The following is an 18945-nucleotide window of genomic DNA, read 5'->3' as shown; positions in this document are numbered from 1 at the left end:
CCTTTGCAACAAAACTCCTCAACGTAATCAGTCCAATTCCTCTCCTCCCATTTTTTGTTAAACCTACTGCAATCAGACTTTTGCCTCTACCACTACCAAAACTACTCTAATCAAGATCACTAATGACATTCATGTTGTCAAATCCAAAGGTCAATTCTTAGTCATCATATACTTGAGCAATCAGCAGCATTTCACAAGGTTGATCCCTCTCTCTTCCATTGTATGTTTTCTTTACTTGGCTTCCAGAATCCAGATTCTCTTGGTTTTCTTCCCACTTCACTGGTTATATCTTCTCCATCTCCTTTGCTGGTTCTTCCTCCTTTCCCCAAACTATTAATGTTAGAGTGACCCAGGGCTTAGTCTTTGGTCCTTTTATCTTCCACCTTGGTAGGACTAACTCCCTTGGTGATCTGTACAGTCTCATGGCTTTTTTTTTTTTTTTTGGCTGCATTGGGTCTTCGTTGCTGTGCATGGGCTTTCTCTAGTTGCAGCGAGCGGAGACTACTCTTCGTTGTGGTGCATGGGCTTCTCATTGCGGTGGCTTCTCTTGTAGCAGAGCATGGGTTCTAGGCACCTGGGCTTCAGTAGTTGTGGAGCACGGACTCAGTAGTTGTGGCTTGCAGGCTCTAGAGCGTGGGCTCAGTAGTTGTGGTGCATGGGCTTAGTTGCTTCGCAGCATGTGGGATCTTCCCAGACCAGGGCTCGAACCCGTGTCCCCTGCATTGGCAGGTGGATTCTTTTTTTTTTTTTTTATTTACTTTTTGAATTTTTGAATTTTATCTATTTTTTTATACAGCAGGTTCTTATTAGTCATCCATTTTATACATATTAGTGTATACATGTCAATCCCAATCTCCCAATTCATCCCACCACCACCCCCCCGCCGCTTCCCCCCTTGGTGTCCATACGTTTGTTCTCTACATCTGTGTCTCTATTTGGCAGGTGGATTCTTAACTACTGCGCCACCAGGGAAGTCCAGTCTCATGATTTAAAATACTATCTATATGCTGATGACTCCCAAATTTATATCTCCAGCCCAACCCTTTCTCCAAAACTTCAGATTTATACACTCAACCACTTACATGATATTGCCACTGGAGATGTCCAACAAATATCTGAAACATAAAATGTCCAAAACTGAACTCCTACTCTCCACCCTCAAACCTGCTCTATACATACCCTTCCCTATCTCAATTATGGCAACTCCATCCTTCCAGTTGCTTAGGCCAAAACCCCTGATGACGTCATTGATTTCTTTCTTTCTCTCACATTCCATATCCAATCCATCAGCGATCTTGTTGGTGTTACCTTCACCACTTCTCCCCACATTAACTGCTGTTACCTTAGTCTGATCACCATCTCTTATGTGGACAACTGCAATGGCTTCCTAATAGCCCTTCTGGCTTCTACCCTTGCCTTTCTATAGGCTATTCTCAATACTGTAACTACAACAATCTTTCAAAAGTCAGATAGGACTGTCACTGGCTGAGTGTCATCTTGTCACTCAGAGTAAATGCTGAAGTCTTTAAAATTATCTACCAGGGCCTATCTGATGTGCACCATCTCCATTACCTCTGGGGTCTCATCTCCCAACATCCTCGCCCATTCTCATGCTGTTTCAGCCTCCATGGCTCTCCTGCTCTTTCTCTACCTGGAATGGGCTCCTCCCAGTTATCTGTTTGGCTAACTTCCTCATCTCCTTTAGGTTGTTGCTTAAAAACTATTTTCTATTGCATACCCACTCTGGAAAACAGTTTGGTAGTATCTTATAAATTGAAATACATGATTATTATATGACCTAACAATTCTACTACTGGGTATGTATCCAAGAGAAATACAACAAAGACTTGTACATGAATATGCACAGCACCTTTAGTCATAATAGCCAATCACAGGACACAATCCATATGTTCATCAACAGGTGAATGGATAAACAAATTGCATTCTATTCATACAATGGAATACTACTCAGCAATAAAAAAGAGTAAACTACTGATACAAACAACGTAGATGACTTCAAAATCATTGTGCTAAGCAAAAGAAGCCTATCACCAGAATCTATACTCCCTGATTCCATTTATATGAAATTCTAGAATAGACAGAATGAAACTATAGACTGAAAGCAGATCAATGGTTTCCAGCAGTCAGAGATGTAAAAGGACTGGCACCAGTGGGACACACAGCAACTTTTTTGGGTGATGGAAGTGTTTTATATCTCAATTGTGGGGTGGCTATTGCATAGGTAGATATATATATTTGTTAAAATTCATCAAACTGTACACTTAATACAGTTAATTTAAACAAAAAAAAAAAAAAGAGAGAGAGAGGAAAACAGAAACAGCAAAGGAAATGGCAACACAAACAGCCAAGTACAAAGGGTGAGTAAGGAGCTCAGCATAGAGACCACCAATCTGGGATGGCTTCATTGCCTCAGGTCAGCCTTACAGGCTATAAATTCTGTGACGGTAAACCCATGAATAAATCTTCCTCCATCCACTGGTCATTCTCATGTTTATTGACTTCCCTTCCCATCTCATATCTGTATAATAAAGTTACAAAAAGATACAGGAAAATCATGTGGTGGACAGTCTCTAACAGGGCTCCCCATAATCCCTGCCTTCCAGTGTTCATGTCTTTGTGTAATCCCCACCTTGAGTACAGCAGGATGTGTAACTGGCTTCCAAACAATAGTATACGGCAAAGGTGATGTACTGTCATTCCTGTGACTATGTTAAGTATTAAGAATATCTTACTAGCTGACTTGCTCTAGAGCTTCTCCTCGCTGCCTTGATGACGTGAATGTGTGGGGAAAGTCCACATGGCAAGGAACAGTAGGTGGCTTCAAAGAACTATGGGCAGTCTCTAGCCAACATTCAGCAAGAAGTCTGGGCCCTTAGTCCTACAAGGAAATAAATTCTGCCAACAACTCAAGCGAGCTCAGAAGCAGATTCATCCCCAGTCAAGCCTCCAGATAAGAATTCAGCCTGGCCATTACTTTGGTTGTAGCCTAGTAAAACTCTAAGCAGAGAACTCAGCTAAGCTGTGCCTGGACTGCTGACTCATGTAAACTGTGAGATAATGTGTTTTAAAAACCACTTTCTAAATGTAGCCTCCCCTGACCACTCTTGAATGCTGCAACCTGCCCTCCATTCTTATACTTTTTGACCCCCTTACCCTACTCTACTATTTTTTTCCCCATTAGGACTTATCACTTGCCAACATTCTACATGTTATTTAATATTTATTTATTGTCTGCCCCCTCATAATAGAATATAAATTTCATGAGGGTAGGAATGCTCATCTTTTTTGTTCATTTATATTATTATTATAACCACCTCCAATAGCACCTGGAACATAGTAGGTACTATCAATATAGTAGGTGAATGAATATAGTAGGGACTACGAATATAACATAGTAGGTGTTATTGAATATTCAATAAATATTTTTAAATGAATGAGGCCTAATGCTTAGATTTCAACTAGGATCAACCTATTTTTATTCTTGCAGAGACAGAGCATAGCTAATCACTGTCTGTCACATACTGAGACTTCTAAAATTTATTATTAGGTCACCTCTGAGTTTGTTCTTCCCCAAATTAAAAATCCCAATTCCACCGCCCTTTTCTCATTAGCCTCATTTGCTAATCTTTAAGTTCTAATTTTTAAGTTTGAATATTTCTCAATTTCCTCTGAATTTCTGGAGTTCTACACCAGACAGCACTAGTCTGACAGGGCAATGTACGGGGATAAGGACAGCCTGGTTTCTATCACATTCCACAAGGCAATTGCACCTGTTTCACAAGTAAAAATAAGGTCAATGCCACCTTTTAGGGCAGATACATCAATGAGACAATGCCACCTCTTCCTGCCACAATCTTGGTAAAAACCACCCTGAAAATGGATATCATTTTACTAGAGCTCCTTCTTTTCTTTTTAGTCTGACCTTAACGCAATGTAGAGTTATTCACTAAAAAACATCATTTGCATTTGAACAGTGACTAACTTTAGTTTCTAAAGAATGTGCCAAGATCTTGCTTATTAACTGAAGAATTAGGCCATGTAGCTGCTAGGATACCAGCTATACACCCTGAGGCTATTAATGGCAAATCTGGTTCTGTGAAAAATGGGGACAACCAACTTCATAGGGTTATTATGTGGTTGGGATTAAATATATGTAAAATGCATAGCATAGTGCCTGGCACGTAGTAAACACTAAATGGATCCCCTCCTCCATAGGGTTTAAATGTGAAGCATTTAGCATATATTCTCCATGTGTATGCACAAATTTGGGAATAGAGGAGAGAGGATACGAGACAAAGAAGGACAGAATACTGATACCAAAAGGTGGGACAAGACCTGGGCCTAGAAACCTCTCCTGGAGATAAGTAGCCTAGAAATAGATAGAGAAGGAGTCCTCAGGCTATTTTCCTCATGACCATTAATTGCCCTCCATCTTATATCAAGACCCTTAGGCACCGGTGACATACGTTGACACCTTGAAGAAGTAGGGAGAACAGGAGAGGAAAGAGGGGAGAGAGAAATTAGGAAGTTAGCACTGAGGGCCAAAGGAGGGTAGAGAAAGCCTGAGGCGGAGTTCTGGTTCTAATTGACATCACCACCCTCTACCTGCAGCAATTCAGGCAAGCCCCCTGATGCGGCCCGACACAACGAAGCTTTCCACAGCTGAAGGGACCTCTCTGCTCTCACCCCCAGCTTTGTAGAGACTGGCAGGGACCAGTTACGACCCTCCTGACTCTGAGTTCTCTGAGGCTTCAAATGGTTTGGCAGCAACCCGGGCTTCTCCATAATCCCACAAGCCTGGAAGCGATCGGAGAGAAAGAACAAGACTTCAGATGGAGACTGCTCCCCACCTCTAGAGGACCTTCTCCTCTGAGACCCAGAGGTCTACTACCGTCATCTGATTTCTGTGCCAGGAAGACCCTAGGATCCAGCTCTGGACTCAGGAGCTCCTGACTTTGCAGCAGAGTGATGACAACACACCATGTCATCAACTGAGTTGTGTTAGGTGGGCAGGACAAGGTTTATGCTTGTACTGAGCACACACTCAGCTTGACTAGAGAGAATCTGGATTTGGGGGGGGGGGTCTGATGGAGTATTTCTAGGAGGGGCAGTCACCTCTGTGGCCTCAGAAAGAAGCTCTGAAACCTACCAAGAAAAAGTGACCTGGAAGGATTTGCTTACTTCTGGCCCTCAGCCAGGGCCCAGACTCTCCTTTTGCAGCTCTGGGTCACGGCCTGCATGCTGGCAGCCTCTGTCCATCCAGGGGCCTCAGAGGAGGGCTTCCTCCTCAAGCCTCCATGTGGGCTAAGGCTCTCTGTGTGTATAAAGAGGCGGCTTCCTCCGGCACGCCGGTGGGGCCTTATGTGAGGTTGGGAGGTAAAAAGCTGGCAGGACAAGGCAGTCGGTGCCTTTCATTCACTCCCAACCTCTTTGAGCCAAGTTTCCAAATAACAGGGATGATAACTGCCCAGGGCGGCCCAAAGTCTGTTCTCAAGTTGCTTGGCAGAAAGCCACCTGACTGTCACTTAGCTCCCCACAGAACGGCATGTACCAAGTCAGATCACTGTCTTTTGGTGTGTGGGTGGATTAGCTGCTACTTAACATGATAGGGTGGGCCCCTTTCCAGTTTGCACCAGCCCCCTGCTCTGTACCTTCTACATGTATAACACAGCCTCATTTTTCTGGGAAGTTGAACTTGCTTAGATGAGATGGCAAAGGCCAGAGGAGGAAGAAACACCCCCCCAGCCACCCCCTCCCCCCCACAAAAAAAAAGATCCCCATGGCTTTTGGAAACATATAATGATGAAACTCCTAGAGAAGGGGTATGTAGGCTGAGGAACTAAATATTTGGCAGCAGGCACAGGGTACAGAATCATTTATCTGTGAAGTACTCTAGCTTCTGCTGTGTTTACTCTATTTTAGCCCAGAATTATCAATACAAAGAAGAAGAAAGTCTAAACTTCTGACAAGCATATAAATTCCTTGAACTTTTTTTGAAGACCCAGGAAGTCACTGCAAGTGTCTGGAAAGGAAGCAAGGCCTCCTGGATTCTAGTTTCAACATGACCATTAATTCGCGGTGTGACCTTAGGCGAGTTACTTTACCACTCTGGATCTCCGTCTCTTTATCTTTAAAATAAAGGTTTTACTCATTAGGGAAAGCTGAGTGAATGGTACATAGGAACTCTCTACTTTTGCAACTATTCTGTATATCTAAAGTTCCTTTAAAATGAAAAGCTTTCTTAAAAAGTGAAGTGAGGGGAACTTCCCTGGTGGCACAGTGGTTAAGAATCTGCCTGCCAATGCAGGGGACACGGGTTCAAGCGCTGGTCTGGGAAGATCCCACATGCCATGGAGCAACTAATCCCCTGTGCTGCAACTACTGGGCCCGTGAGCCACGACTACTGAGCCCGCATGCCACAGCTACTGAAGCCCACGTGCCTAGAGCCCATGCTTCACAACAAGAGAAGCCACCGCAATGAGAAGCCCACAAACTGCAACGAAGAGTAGCCCCTGCTCACCGCAACTAGAGAAAGCCTGCGCACAGCAATGAAGACCCAACGCAGCCAAAAAATAAAATAAATAAATAAATAAATTTATTTTTTAAAAAAAGTGAAGGGGGCATACAGATTATCTCCAGGATCTTTTGTAATTCTAAACTGTGATTCTATGTTCTTATTTATCTCCTTTCAAGTGAAAGTAAGTCATTTTCCAGCTACCCAAACATATATCAAAGCAGAATTTTCAGATCCACTCCTCCTACCGCAGACAAGATGTTGAGTAGCCCAAGCACAAACCTATGTTTTGCTTTTAACATCCTTTTTTTTTTTTGCATTTTTTTTAATTCAAACAAAGTCACAAAAATTATAATCATCCTCATCAGTTCACTCAGTCCCATGTAATTAATTTTTTTTTATCTTGATCTTTTGTTAGCACTTTTATGAGTTCATCAGTTTTTCATTAGAATTCTGAAAATGCTTATTCATTCAGTTCAGCAGTACAATCAGTTACCGGAAACCTGTACTTGTCAGAGTCTTTTCCATGAATTCCTTGAAGATGAAACCCTTTTATAGGAACATATTTGCAAAAGCATCAGAGTACACCCAGAACTGTCTGTAAATGACAAAAGACTTAAAAATGACCACGGTTAAAGATTTGATGCATATCCTGTACCCTGGGCAAAAGCTGAATTCTCCAAGAACACATTAAAAACATTCCATCCATATCCTCTTTGTTCTCGTAAACAAATAAATTCATCCAGTTGGAAAAAGCTCTTTCTGGCAGCCCATGCTTACAGAATCTCAGTTTTTCCCTAGCAACTGGGCTAATTATAACTCCAGCTACCTGGTAACAGCACTAGATTTTCCTGACATTGACTGGCAGTTTTAAAACCATCTCAGCTCTGCTGGCACGTGCCTTCCTGAGAAGGCATCAGAGGAGCTGTGAGACTGGGAGAAGGGAAGCAACTACCTTAGTTAAGGTGAGAGTATCCAAAGAGGCTGCTCAGAATCACGGAACTTCAGAGCTGGGAGAGATGTTAGTGTCAATCCCAGTTCAGCCCACACATTTTATACCTAAAGAACCAGAGACCCAGAAAAAGTGACTTGTCTTAGCCAGGATCCTGGCAGTCTTCTTGATTCCTTTCCGTCCACCCTCCCATCCCATCAATCACCAAGTCCTACAGATAGTTTACCTCCCAAATATTTCGCAAATCAGCTCCCTCTCCTCCACTCCTATTGCCATGGGCCTCATTTAGGCCCTCATCATCTCTTGGTTGGCCTATCTGTTCTCCTGACTTCCTGTCTTATCATCCTTGAATCCATCTTCCCCACCTATCAGAAGGATCTAGCGTGTTCCCTGCTGCTTAAAGCCTACCAGTGGCTTCCTATCCTCCTTAGGATAAAGTCTACACTCTTTAAAATGGCACAAAGGATTACGCCCTGCAGACCCTTCAGCCTCATTCTATGCCTAGAACTTAAATTTAGCAACACAAAACCACTTACAATTCTCCACACTTACAATGTGGTTTCTTGTCTCTAAGCTTTTGCTTCTTTCTTTTAATCCTCCCCCCCTTCCCATTGACTAACCAATGCTTACTCTCCTTTGAAGACAAAGCTCAGGGGTCATCTCCTCAAAGACTCCTTTGTAGATTTTCCTTCCATCTCCTCTATTCAATTGGGTTAGAGATGCCTCATTTGAGTTCCCTTATACTTCATAGGATCTCTATTACTGACTCCTACCATACTCTATATCACTTGTGTCTCATGCATCTTTGAAGCCTCAACTTCCCAGCATAGTACTTGGAATATACTAGGCGCCCAATTAATGTTTATTAATGCATGAATGGCTAAATCCAAAGTTCTCCATGATCTGTCCCCTGCTTACCTTTCCATCCACCACCACAAGTCCTCAATATCATGTGTTCCAGTCATACTGAAAGATTTGAAGTGTATCAAGCACGCAATGCTTTTTCCTGTTTCTATGCCCTTGTAAATACTATTTCTTCTGCCTGAAATGCTTTATCCCGTTCCTTGTTCTATTTTTATTTTTTAAGATTCAATTCAAACTTCACATGCTTGGCAAGGCCTTTTCTGGTGCATTTTACTGTTCTCCTTAGTACTATAGAGCAATCTGTACATACCTCTATAGTAGCCCTTATTATACCATTTTTATTTATTTGTTGATAACTTTCTCCACCAGCATCTAGCACAGTAGCTGGCATACAGTAGTCAATAGATGTTTGAGTTAATGAATGCATGTGTAGAGACATGAGTAAATGAATGGCCAAGGTGATAATGTAAATAAGGTAAACACTTGAGACAGGGACCTACGATGCCTAGTCTTTCAACTATATTACGCTGCTTTTATCAGTGTGTAAACCTGGATGTACATAAGTAATAGGAAGAAGTGGCTTTGTGATAGGTTCATGAAGAAGTACAAATTATGTAGACATAGTTAAGGAATTAGTTGAAAGTGGTTTAAAATTAAATCAGGCTCCAGGATTTAGTTTTAGATTTGTTTCCTAGTGACTGAAAGAAAAGATCTTAAGTATTCAAAGGAAAAAAATTTCCTCTTCCGAACAGGTAAGTATTATGACATCTAATTAAGAGCTCTTAAAAATGAGAAGAGTTGGGTTAAGCAAAAACAAAACAAAGCCAAAAGTTGTATTTGTTAAGGATTTCACAAAATTTTAAAGTAACTATGACAGTTATGGGAAAGTTGCTTTAAAAAATTTTTAGTGGTAAAATATACATAATATAAAGTTTACCATTTTAACCATTTTTAAGTATACAGGTCAGTGGCGTTAAGTACATTAACATTGTGCAACCATCCACCTGCAGAACTTTTTCCCCAATTGAGTCTATATCCATTAAACAATAACTCCCCATTCCCTACCTCCCCACAGCCCCTGGCAACCACCATTCTACTCTCTGTCTTTATGAATTTGATTGCTCTAGGTACTTCCTGTAAGTGGAATCATATAATATTTGTCGTTTTGTGACTGGTTTATTTCACTTAGTATAACATCCTTAAAGTTCATCCATGCTGTAACATGTGTCAGAATCTCCTTCCTTTTTAAGGCTTAATAATATTCCATTGTATGTATATACCACATTTTGTTTATCCATTTATCTGTCAATGGACACTTAGTTTGCTTCTACCTTTTGGCTAAGTGAATAATGCTGCTACGAATGTGGGTGTACAAGTATCTGTTCGAGTTCCTGCTTTTACTTATTTTGGGTATATACCTAGAATTTGAATTGCTGGATCATATAATAATTCTATGTTCAATTTTTTTAAGAATTGTCATACTGTTTTCCACAGTGGCGAAACCATTTTACATTCTCAACCAGCTATACACAGAGTTCCCACTTTCTCCACATCCTGGCCAACATATGTTATTTTCTGTTTTTGTTTTGTTTTTATCATAGCCATCCTAATGGGTGTGAAGTTTAAAAAAATTTTTTTAACCAAAAACACAACTATTGGTTACAACTATTTAATGAATGAAATCTCCCTACTTTCTTCCTACTTCTACTCCCCAAAAGAGGAGGAAATGCACAAGCAAGCCTTCAAGAACCTCAGAAAGCAGAGAATGAGGTGTCAGCACACGCATTACGTACAGACATGGACACACGAGACTATGTGACTTCCACAGAAATGTTTAAAAATAGTTTGGCCAAATTCGCCCTTATTTCTTTCTCTTTATTTACATTTCCCCCTTCCTTACTGTACACATTACTTAAAGTTCACATAAGTAAAACATAGGGGATAAAAACTTAGCAGCTGACTAAACAAGGTATCCAACTATAAAAAGAAAACAGTCAACTCTGTTAAATATAAGAAAACCACTTATTCTGCAACAGCAGCTGCAACAGTTACTTTAGACAGTAACCTGAGAAGGTGCACACTCTCTAGTATGTGTCTCCAGGTACGCAGGACGGTCATAATCCTTTACATTTATTTAACATCTAACACATTAAACATGTTTACATATAGGGAGGAGGGCAGGGCGGGAACTCATGCCTCCATTTCAGGAAACTAAGGTTCAAAGAAGTTAAGGACCAGGCCAAGGATATGTAGTAGGAAAAGGTAAATTCAGAATTCAGGTTTTCTGGGAATTCCCTGGCAGTTTAGTAGGTTAAGACTTGATGCTTTCACCGTGGTGGCCCAGGTTCAATCCCTGGTCGGAGAACTAAGATCCCGCAAGTCATGTGGCACAGCCAAAATAAAAAAAGAAAGGAACACAGAATTCAAGTTTTCTGACTGAGTTCAAAACTTGTGTCCCTACATTTTTGATATCCCCCAAAGATACTTGTTTTTCTGTAATTGCCTCCATTGGTTCAAGTCAAGGTTCCTAAATTATATGGCCTGATGGAGTTCCTTGGGGCTTCACTGAACTTTTGGGTGCTTAACACAGTAAGTCTGCACGTACGCTGTTACTCATCGTATTTCCCAAAGCCTAAAGAAATCAGGTTAGGACTAAAGAAAATCAGTCATTGAGCCAAAAAGAAATTCAATGAAGAGAGCAGATCTTGAAAGTTCTCATACAAGGAAAAAAAAATTGTAACCATGTGTGGTGACGGATGTGAACTAGACTTACTGTGGTGATCATCTCGTGACATATACATATAGAGTCATTATGTTGTACACCTGACATTAATACAATATATTAATTATATCTCCATTAAAAAGAAAGCTAGGTCTTAAAAATTAAATAATTTAGAACCAGGCCAAGCTACAAGGTATTAAACAAAGATGATAAAAATTTCTGAATCATAACCATAGTCTTAATAATTTTTGTGAAAGCAAAGGACTTTGTATTATTACTAAATAAAATATTTTATTAAAAAATTTAACAAATCTAGCCTTTCTTGTTTTTTTTTTTTTGAAGAAACATTTGTATGCGAGGGTGACAGTAATTGTGCTGTAATAGGGACACTTGGATTATATTATGTTATTTATACATGGGCAAACTAAAATGGAGAATTGAGACAAATAGGACAAATTGTCCCAAATCCACTACTGAAGAAGAAGAAACTGATCTGGAATTCAAAAGTGGCCCAAATTGGATGTGTCCAGTAACTGGACTTATCCAGATAATTCTGCCATCTCCCAGTTTGTCACAACAGGGGCAAATATTGTTTGAGGGCTTACTACCATGTGAGAGGCATTGTGCTGATTTCAACGGATTGGCTCACTTGATCCTGCTCCGGACCCTGTAAGATAGAAATTACTACAAGACCTACTTCAGCTCAGAGAAATTATAGTATTTGCCCAAGTTAACCCAGGTAGCAAGTAGTAGAACCAAGATTCCATTTCAAGCCTGTCTTATTCCTAACTCTTAACTACTATGCCCAGTGATAGCAGAACAGTAGAAATGATAAAAATTTGGTAGGCAAGTAAAGTCAGTGGGCTGTCTATCATGATTTTAAAAACCTAGCTGCAAAAACCAAAAAACCAAAAAACAAACAAACCTAGCTGCAGAAATAAGCTACGTATAAACTTCAAAGTTTGTTCAGGAAAAATATCCAGTCTCAAAGGTGAGAAACCACAGCTCAAAGAAGTCAGGCAGTTTAAAGGCCATAAAACAATGGAACACAACTCTTTCAACTCCTGTCTAAAGGCCAAATCGACTTTAACCGTCCAACATCAATTATGTCATATTTAAACATTGACTCTGTCTGGTCCAGGATGACAACATTCAGTTTCTCCTGTCGCTTTTGTCATTGGATCTGACCCTGTCAGATTTTAAATTCCATTCTTAGAATGGAAGCTTAAATCTTTTTCAAAGCAACCTTGAATAATAATAAATTCACACAAGCTTAGCAAGTTAAGTAGTCATCGTGTGGCAAAACACAGTGGATGGTGGTTTTGTGTGCTGCTTGGGGATTGGGTGTTTATCACACAGCAGTGGATTTCATAAATTCCAGGGTTGGGCATATTTCTAGTGGGGGCACGCTCGGCTATCATGAGAAGATGCAGGATTAGATAATCAACAACAACGAGGAAGTCAGCCAAGTTGCCGCCCAGAAATTATTTACCAGAGCAGCTGCAGTTCAGAAATGCTAACAAGCCAGTCTTCCTGGGAGTGGGCCATGCTCAGCTGTAGACCACTTACAGCGTTTTCTCACTTTACTTTGCTCCAGAATCAGGAGCTCTGTGTATCGCAACAGTTTCTCCCTTCCTTGCTTTATATATTGTCTTCCCCCAAAACTGAACCTACAATTAATATTTGCTATCAAGAGGGGGCAGTGGTACCTAATCATGTGGGTATATGCCCTAGTTGTTCTGTGCTGAGGGTACGCAGCCTTCTCCTGTGTGTTTAAATATTTACAGAAGCTGAAGCTTAAAGGGTAGTTTAACTTAAACACTCAACCAAAAATAGCCAGTCTCACAGAACCAATTCTTATGTATAATTTAATATTATTTTATTTCTGAATTCTCTGAGCATCTTGAAAGAGAGAAACCCTTAACTCCTTTTTTATTTACTTGCTCTGAAGTTGATACTTTTAGGTTTTTATATAACTCTCTAACTCTTACAACTTCTCTTAAAATTAAATAGCCTTGTAGCTTCCTTTACAATCAAGAATTATATATATCTACTTTAGTCTCTCCCTCAATCAGCTACATAAAGGAGGACTTCCCACTTGGAAAGAAAAAGACAGAACCCATGCTCCAGTCCTTTTCTCCTGCAGTTTCTCATATTTCCCTTCCCTGTAGTCATTATGGTGAAATGCTTGATTGCCTCTCACTAAGACAGTAACTTTTTACTCTTCAGTACAAATATCTCAACAAAAGTCTGCAGTAGTAAAAATATGTGAAATGATAAAATAATTACTATTCGTAACAGAATTTTATTACATATGTTTCACAAATACTGGTTTTCTTTAAGAGAATCCATGTATACAGCACCCAAATTATTGCAGATTCTCAGTTGGGCATGATTTAATGCTTTTACTATATTTAAAGAGTCCTTCCAATGCTAAAGAAAAATCAAGCTAAGTTTAGTCACAGAACAGGGCTCTAAATTCTTATCTGAACTACCTGACTTACCATGTGATGCACTGCACACCACTCTCCCTGTCTCTGCCAACATGGCTGCTAATTAATTGTCCTAACCTTGTGGAGTCACAAAGGGACTAACATGGATGAACGTAAAACACATTCATGGGACTGTCTGAGGGTGAGATGAAAGGAACCAAATTGCTTCCTCATTTTTAAATATCATAATAACTATTACTACTAGTAGGCATACAACTACTGCCCTCTCATACATGTAGGATGCTATGAAGTTTACAAAGTGCTTTGATTATGTCTTCTTATTTAATCTTTAGGGCTGCTATTTATTCATACTCTCAACAAATAATTTTCAGGGCCTGTGGTGCTGTGCATTATTCTTAATGCCAGTTCTACAGGGACTGGAACAGGCTCAGAGAGGCTAAGTAACTTGCCCAGGTCTCCGATTGTCCAAGGCCACTGTCTCCGATTGTCCAAGATCTGTGGTTTTCTAATCCCGATTGTCCAGGTCTCCGATTGTCCAAGATCTGTGGTTTTCTAATCCCTTGTCCTTCCATCAAAATGCAACTGCCCTGATTTCTATCAATCCCTCATCACTACATAGTGTGATAAACTAACTTCAACTATGATGTTAATGATTGATAATGGCTTTATGTGTTCTGCTTCCCAAATAAGGTCATTTTAACCTAAGCTGTTGGTGCTTCCCAAATAATCACAGCCAAACGGGATGAGCAATGTGACAGGCGAATGCAACAAAGGTATGGTGAGAAGGGAAAGGAGGGGACACAGTAGTTTGAGATTCCCCATACTATAGGATTCCTGTAGCTGCCTGACTACTCTGCTCTTAGACCAGGAAGAGACAGGGCCGTTTCTACTTCCTGAGTGGGACTAGTGGCAATACGGGAGTCTTACAAAGGGTTGTCACCTCTGCATGTGACAATGTCCTGTGGCCCACTTACCCCCACCATACCCCGGTGCAGCTCCTATAATCCTCTCAGTCACACTTCTCCCGAACAGCAACGGTGCCCCCTCACACTTACCCAGAGTGTCCCCTTAGTCAGTGCAGAGCAGAGGGTGAGACCAACTGACTCAAGCGGTCATTTGATTCAAGCTAAAAAAATCCTTTCCCTCAAATTATCTAAGAAATTGCCCCTTTCTTCTGCCTTGCTTTGGAGACAGTTAATGGGAAAATGTCCCTCCCTCTGCACAGTGAACAAATTCATTCACTATTCCTACTCCGAGGCAAATACTGCACTCACACTCCCCTTCTCCCTCTCCCTGAGTTACCAACCCTCACTTGGCAATATCCTCCTCGACCCCTGGCAGCTCCATTGAGGCACATTCACTATATAGCCACATAAAAGACAAAAGATGAGTCTGGATCAATTTCAGGAAAATTCAGGTTAAAACATGGAAATCCAGGAAAGTCAGAAAATAGGGCTAAATCCCTCAGATTTAGCTGTTCATCTTAGTTGAATTTACCAAACAGTGGTTTGGGTCTCAGAGACACCAGTTATTCCTCTGATCTAAAGTATTATCTAGCAGCCTGTAATGCTTCCCAAACTCCTTCTTGACAGGACAGGGCACACACAGATACTGATAATATTGGTATAGTCCTCTGGTGCCAACAGCTGGAGATTTAGAAACTGATAAAGTCAGAGGCCACCAGCTCCAGGTCGCTCAGGCCACTTCAGGTCCTGCTAGCCCAGACACTAAGAAAGCTAAGGAAACCAACATTGTGGCAACCAGTTAGGAAGCTTAATCCTTGTAAACCATAGCCTAATGTCCTCTTAACCAAGGTGCTGTCTCATCTCACCCTCAACTCAGCCAGTCCCCTCTGTCTTCCTTCCCAACCTCACTCCCCCATCAATCAAGACAGCCCTCCCTTTCAGGGAAGCCGCCCTCTCTCACCCCACCCAAGGCCAACGGCTGTTCATTCCATCAATACCCTTTCTTCATTCTAAGGTGAACTATTCCTAAAGATGAAAATGCCTAAGACCCTGTCCTAAGAGCTCATCTGCATAATCATCTTCAAAAACAAACACGAATTTCTCAAGGAACAGAAATGTCCTCAGCCCCTGCCCTGTTCCCCATGGCATCATTCCCTGCCCCCATGTGCCAGAGCTAGAAGGGTCCCTTCTCTAAGCAGAGCGTGTGACTTGAAAACTACCAGCTTCAGTCACCTCTGGGGCTTGTTTAAAAATGCAGATTTCTAAGCTCCCCCTCCCTTACTAAATCAGAATCCCTGGGGGTAAGGCAGTAATCGACACTTTAAACCAGCCCCCCAAGGTGTTTGTTCTACACAGTTCCAAACCAGAGGTCGAGCGTCTCTGATTTAATCCAGCTCGCTCTCTTTACAGAGTAGGAAAGTAGGAAACAGGCACAGATGAGGTGAAATGGGCTTGTCCAAGGTCACACTGGCGTTAAGGTGACCAGACCAGGCCCGGAACCCGCCTACCCCACTGATTCGCACAGAACCAGCTAGGAAGAGCTCGGGATCTGGATGTGTCCACCACCAGCCCGTGCCCGCCCCCCCACCCCGAGCCGCAGGCCCCCGCACTCACCCTCTTGTAGATGTCCTCCCTGCTGGCCTCATACTTCTGCTGCATGCGCTCCTCCAGGAAGTAGATGCGCAGCTTGAGGCTGAAGTTCTCCTTCTTCAGGTCATTGAGGTGCTGGGACAGAGTGCGATATCCATTAGACATGGTGGGCAACCCATGGGGAGGAGCACATGCCCAATCGCCCCCTCAGCCCAGGAACGTGGTGCAGCTGCACCGCGGCATGAAGCGAGCCGGCGGCGACGCTGCGAGGCTACGGCGACATGCCCCTGATGGCTGGCGCTCCCTCCCGCACTTGGGCCTGGGCTCGCTGCTCTGGGTGCTGGAGCGCAGCGCGCTTTCCTTTTTTACCTCGGAAGATATTTGCGGAATCCCTGACAGAGGAACATGCTGCGTGAACTCAGACACAAGTGGTGTAACCCGACTCCAAGCTAGGACTCGGCTCTCACCCTCCCTCAGCCTCTCAGGCCCAACTGTAGGCAGTTAACAGTTTCTCAGAAAAGAGAGGGGGCTGACCCTCAGAAGCTTCCAGGAAATGGGGAATGGGAGTAATTCAAGGTGATGGTTGGGTTGCAAGGACACAGAATGGCCCACAAAATGGTGACCACGTATCAGATATCCCCCTTCTGTCAGGTGCAAATCTTAAAGAACGACTAATCAGAGGGGTTTCTAATTTCCTTGGATGATCCAGAAGCTCACCTCTCATCAGTTCCTTCCCAGTTTTTCTCCCTGGACCTTTCAAGCCCTGAGGCAGTTAAAGAAATAGCCTTTATTACCATGCCCCTCCCCCCATACACACCTGAGCCACTTCCAAAGAAAGGGCCAATCTTCTAGTTCAGTGGAATCTTTGCAAAATCTGTCTACCAGTTACACAAGCTCCAAGAGGCAGGGTCAAAGGTTCCTCCCTCTAAGGGATGAGGGCGAAAAGAGGGTGGGAGGTGATGGAGGGAGGCGTCAGGCTGGAGCCCAGAGATTTTACCCAGTCACTAGTTCTTAACTCCGGCACCTGCCAAGTGGAGCTAGGCACTCATTACCAGATCCTGCTCCTAAAGCAATTTAAGATCCTTGAATGACAGCTGCAACATTAGCAGGAAGTATTATTTATACCACACCACACGGGACACTGAAGGTGACTGGGAGACAACCCCACAGCACAGATACCAAACACGAGTTCTTGGTTGCAGTAACACTAGCTTGAAAACAAAATTAATATTAACATCCAAAGTAAAGGAAACAAAAACTTCATACTTAATTCAAGTATAAGGTTCCTCCCCAACCTACCTGCTCTTCATCCTTCTAATTCTTTCTTCACTCTTCATAATAATTCCAATCAACCTCCCTTTTTGTACACAGCAGGTAGTATGTTGGGCATGAGGAATACAAAGATGAAGACAGTCCCAGCCCTCCAAGAGACAGGTGGCCATAGAGATGTAGGTGCATATGTTTTACACTATAATCCTCCAGGCCTGTGTCATTCAAACATTTTACATTTCACACTGCAATCCAGTGCATGCACACACACACACACAACTGAAGTAAAAGTTCCCCAAAGTAATGTTAACCGTCACTATGTAGGATGCACTCTGATATTTCCTATTCCATTTCTCTTTTTGGGAGTGACCCACTGAATTGATTCCATGACCCACTAATAAGTTTTGTCCTAAAGTTTGAAAAATACTGAATCTGTGGGAACCCAGAAGAAAGAGTGATTCATTCTCATTGGGATGGTGAGAGAAAGAAAGCTTCGACAAGGAGTTGCACTTGCACTTTGCCTTGAAAGACAGAAAAAATTTGAGTGAATAAAGTGGCCTCAGGAGGGCATAGTTAGAACTGAGCATTCTCTCAACTAGAGCTGGATTATAAGTAGGCAACACATTTCTTACCTAAACCACTGGCAACTTAAGACAATATATTCTTCATTTTTAAAAAGTGCACACATTTAAAATGCATTTAGCTAATTTCATTAAATCTGTGCTCTTAGAATAAATGAATTTCACCTAGGCTTAGTTAGAGACAGTGAGGAAGAGAAAAGTCTAAGATAAGACTCAAGAAGATTCTTTTCTGGTCCCAGCTGTGTTACTAAATAGCCGTATGACTTTGGGAGTACACATCTCCAGAGGCCTAACTGTCCTCATTTATAAAATGAAGTGGTTGGAAACGGTGATTTTAAGGCCCTTTCCTGGTCTAAGCTCCTAGAGGAATAACCTGGTTATTATTACCTCCATTTTGCACAGGGGGGAACCAGGTGCCAGATTCTAGATTAGTGTTTAATCATGCTTTTGATGTCTACTTGGATTCTTTCATCATGTACGATAATTTAATAGAAGCTTTATGGAAAGTAAAATTGCATATGAATGCAGGTGTTCTTATCCAACCTATATATTTCTTTCTTCACATTAAGCCTATTTTCTCTTATGCCCTGTGATCCCTTGTTCTTTTCCTATCTCTCTAGCCTCTTCTCTGTGTTGTTTTTTTTTCTTTTTTTTTCTTTTTTTCCTGGCTCTTTAAAGCTACTACTTAAATGATGATTAGTCATTAGCCTTCTGATTTTTTTCTCTTCACACTTTCTCCCTTAGAGATTTTATCCACTTTTAGGGCTTTGACTTTTGCCTCCCAAACAGTCCCCAAACCTCCAACTGAGTTGTCTCACCCAAGATCTAGCCCTACATATCCAGCTCTTTGCTAAATAGTTCAACTTGAATGTGCCATTCTCACGACAAACCTCATGGCAAAAACTTTTGCAACAGTGTCTATCATGTCTGCCAGAACTCATCCAGCTAGTTCTTCTCCTTATTAAAGCTAAAAAAACCCATTATTTTAAAAACATTATTTTCAAAACTCAAATC

The 18945-nt window shown here is 41.7% G+C and overlaps 1 protein-coding gene across 6 annotated transcripts in view; it reads right to left on the bottom strand.

The window, feature by feature from the left end:
* LOC132369349 (myomegalin) overlaps positions 1 to 18945 on the bottom strand; it is a 213688-nt gene that overhangs the window by 127661 nt on the left and 67082 nt on the right. For 4 of the 6 annotated variants that reach the window (XM_059929163.1, XM_059929185.1, XM_059929173.1 and 1 more), the window contains exon 1: positions 16106 to 16434. In XM_059929163.1, the coding sequence (XP_059785146.1) occupies positions 16106 to 16246 (141 nt within the window). In that variant the 5' untranslated portion in view covers positions 16247 to 16434. Of the gene's footprint in view, positions 1 to 16105; positions 16435 to 18945 lie in introns of those variants that run through there. The other 2 variants (XM_059929194.1, XM_059929196.1) reach the window with 1 other exon arrangement.

The sequence above is a fragment of the Balaenoptera ricei genome, chromosome 1 (assembly GCF_028023285.1).
Source record: "Balaenoptera ricei isolate mBalRic1 chromosome 1, mBalRic1.hap2, whole genome shotgun sequence".
Classification (NCBI taxonomy): Eukaryota; Metazoa; Chordata; class Mammalia; order Artiodactyla; family Balaenopteridae; genus Balaenoptera; species Balaenoptera ricei.
Note: the sequence above shows the minus strand (reverse complement) of the source record. Positions and strands in the feature narration are given on the sequence as shown.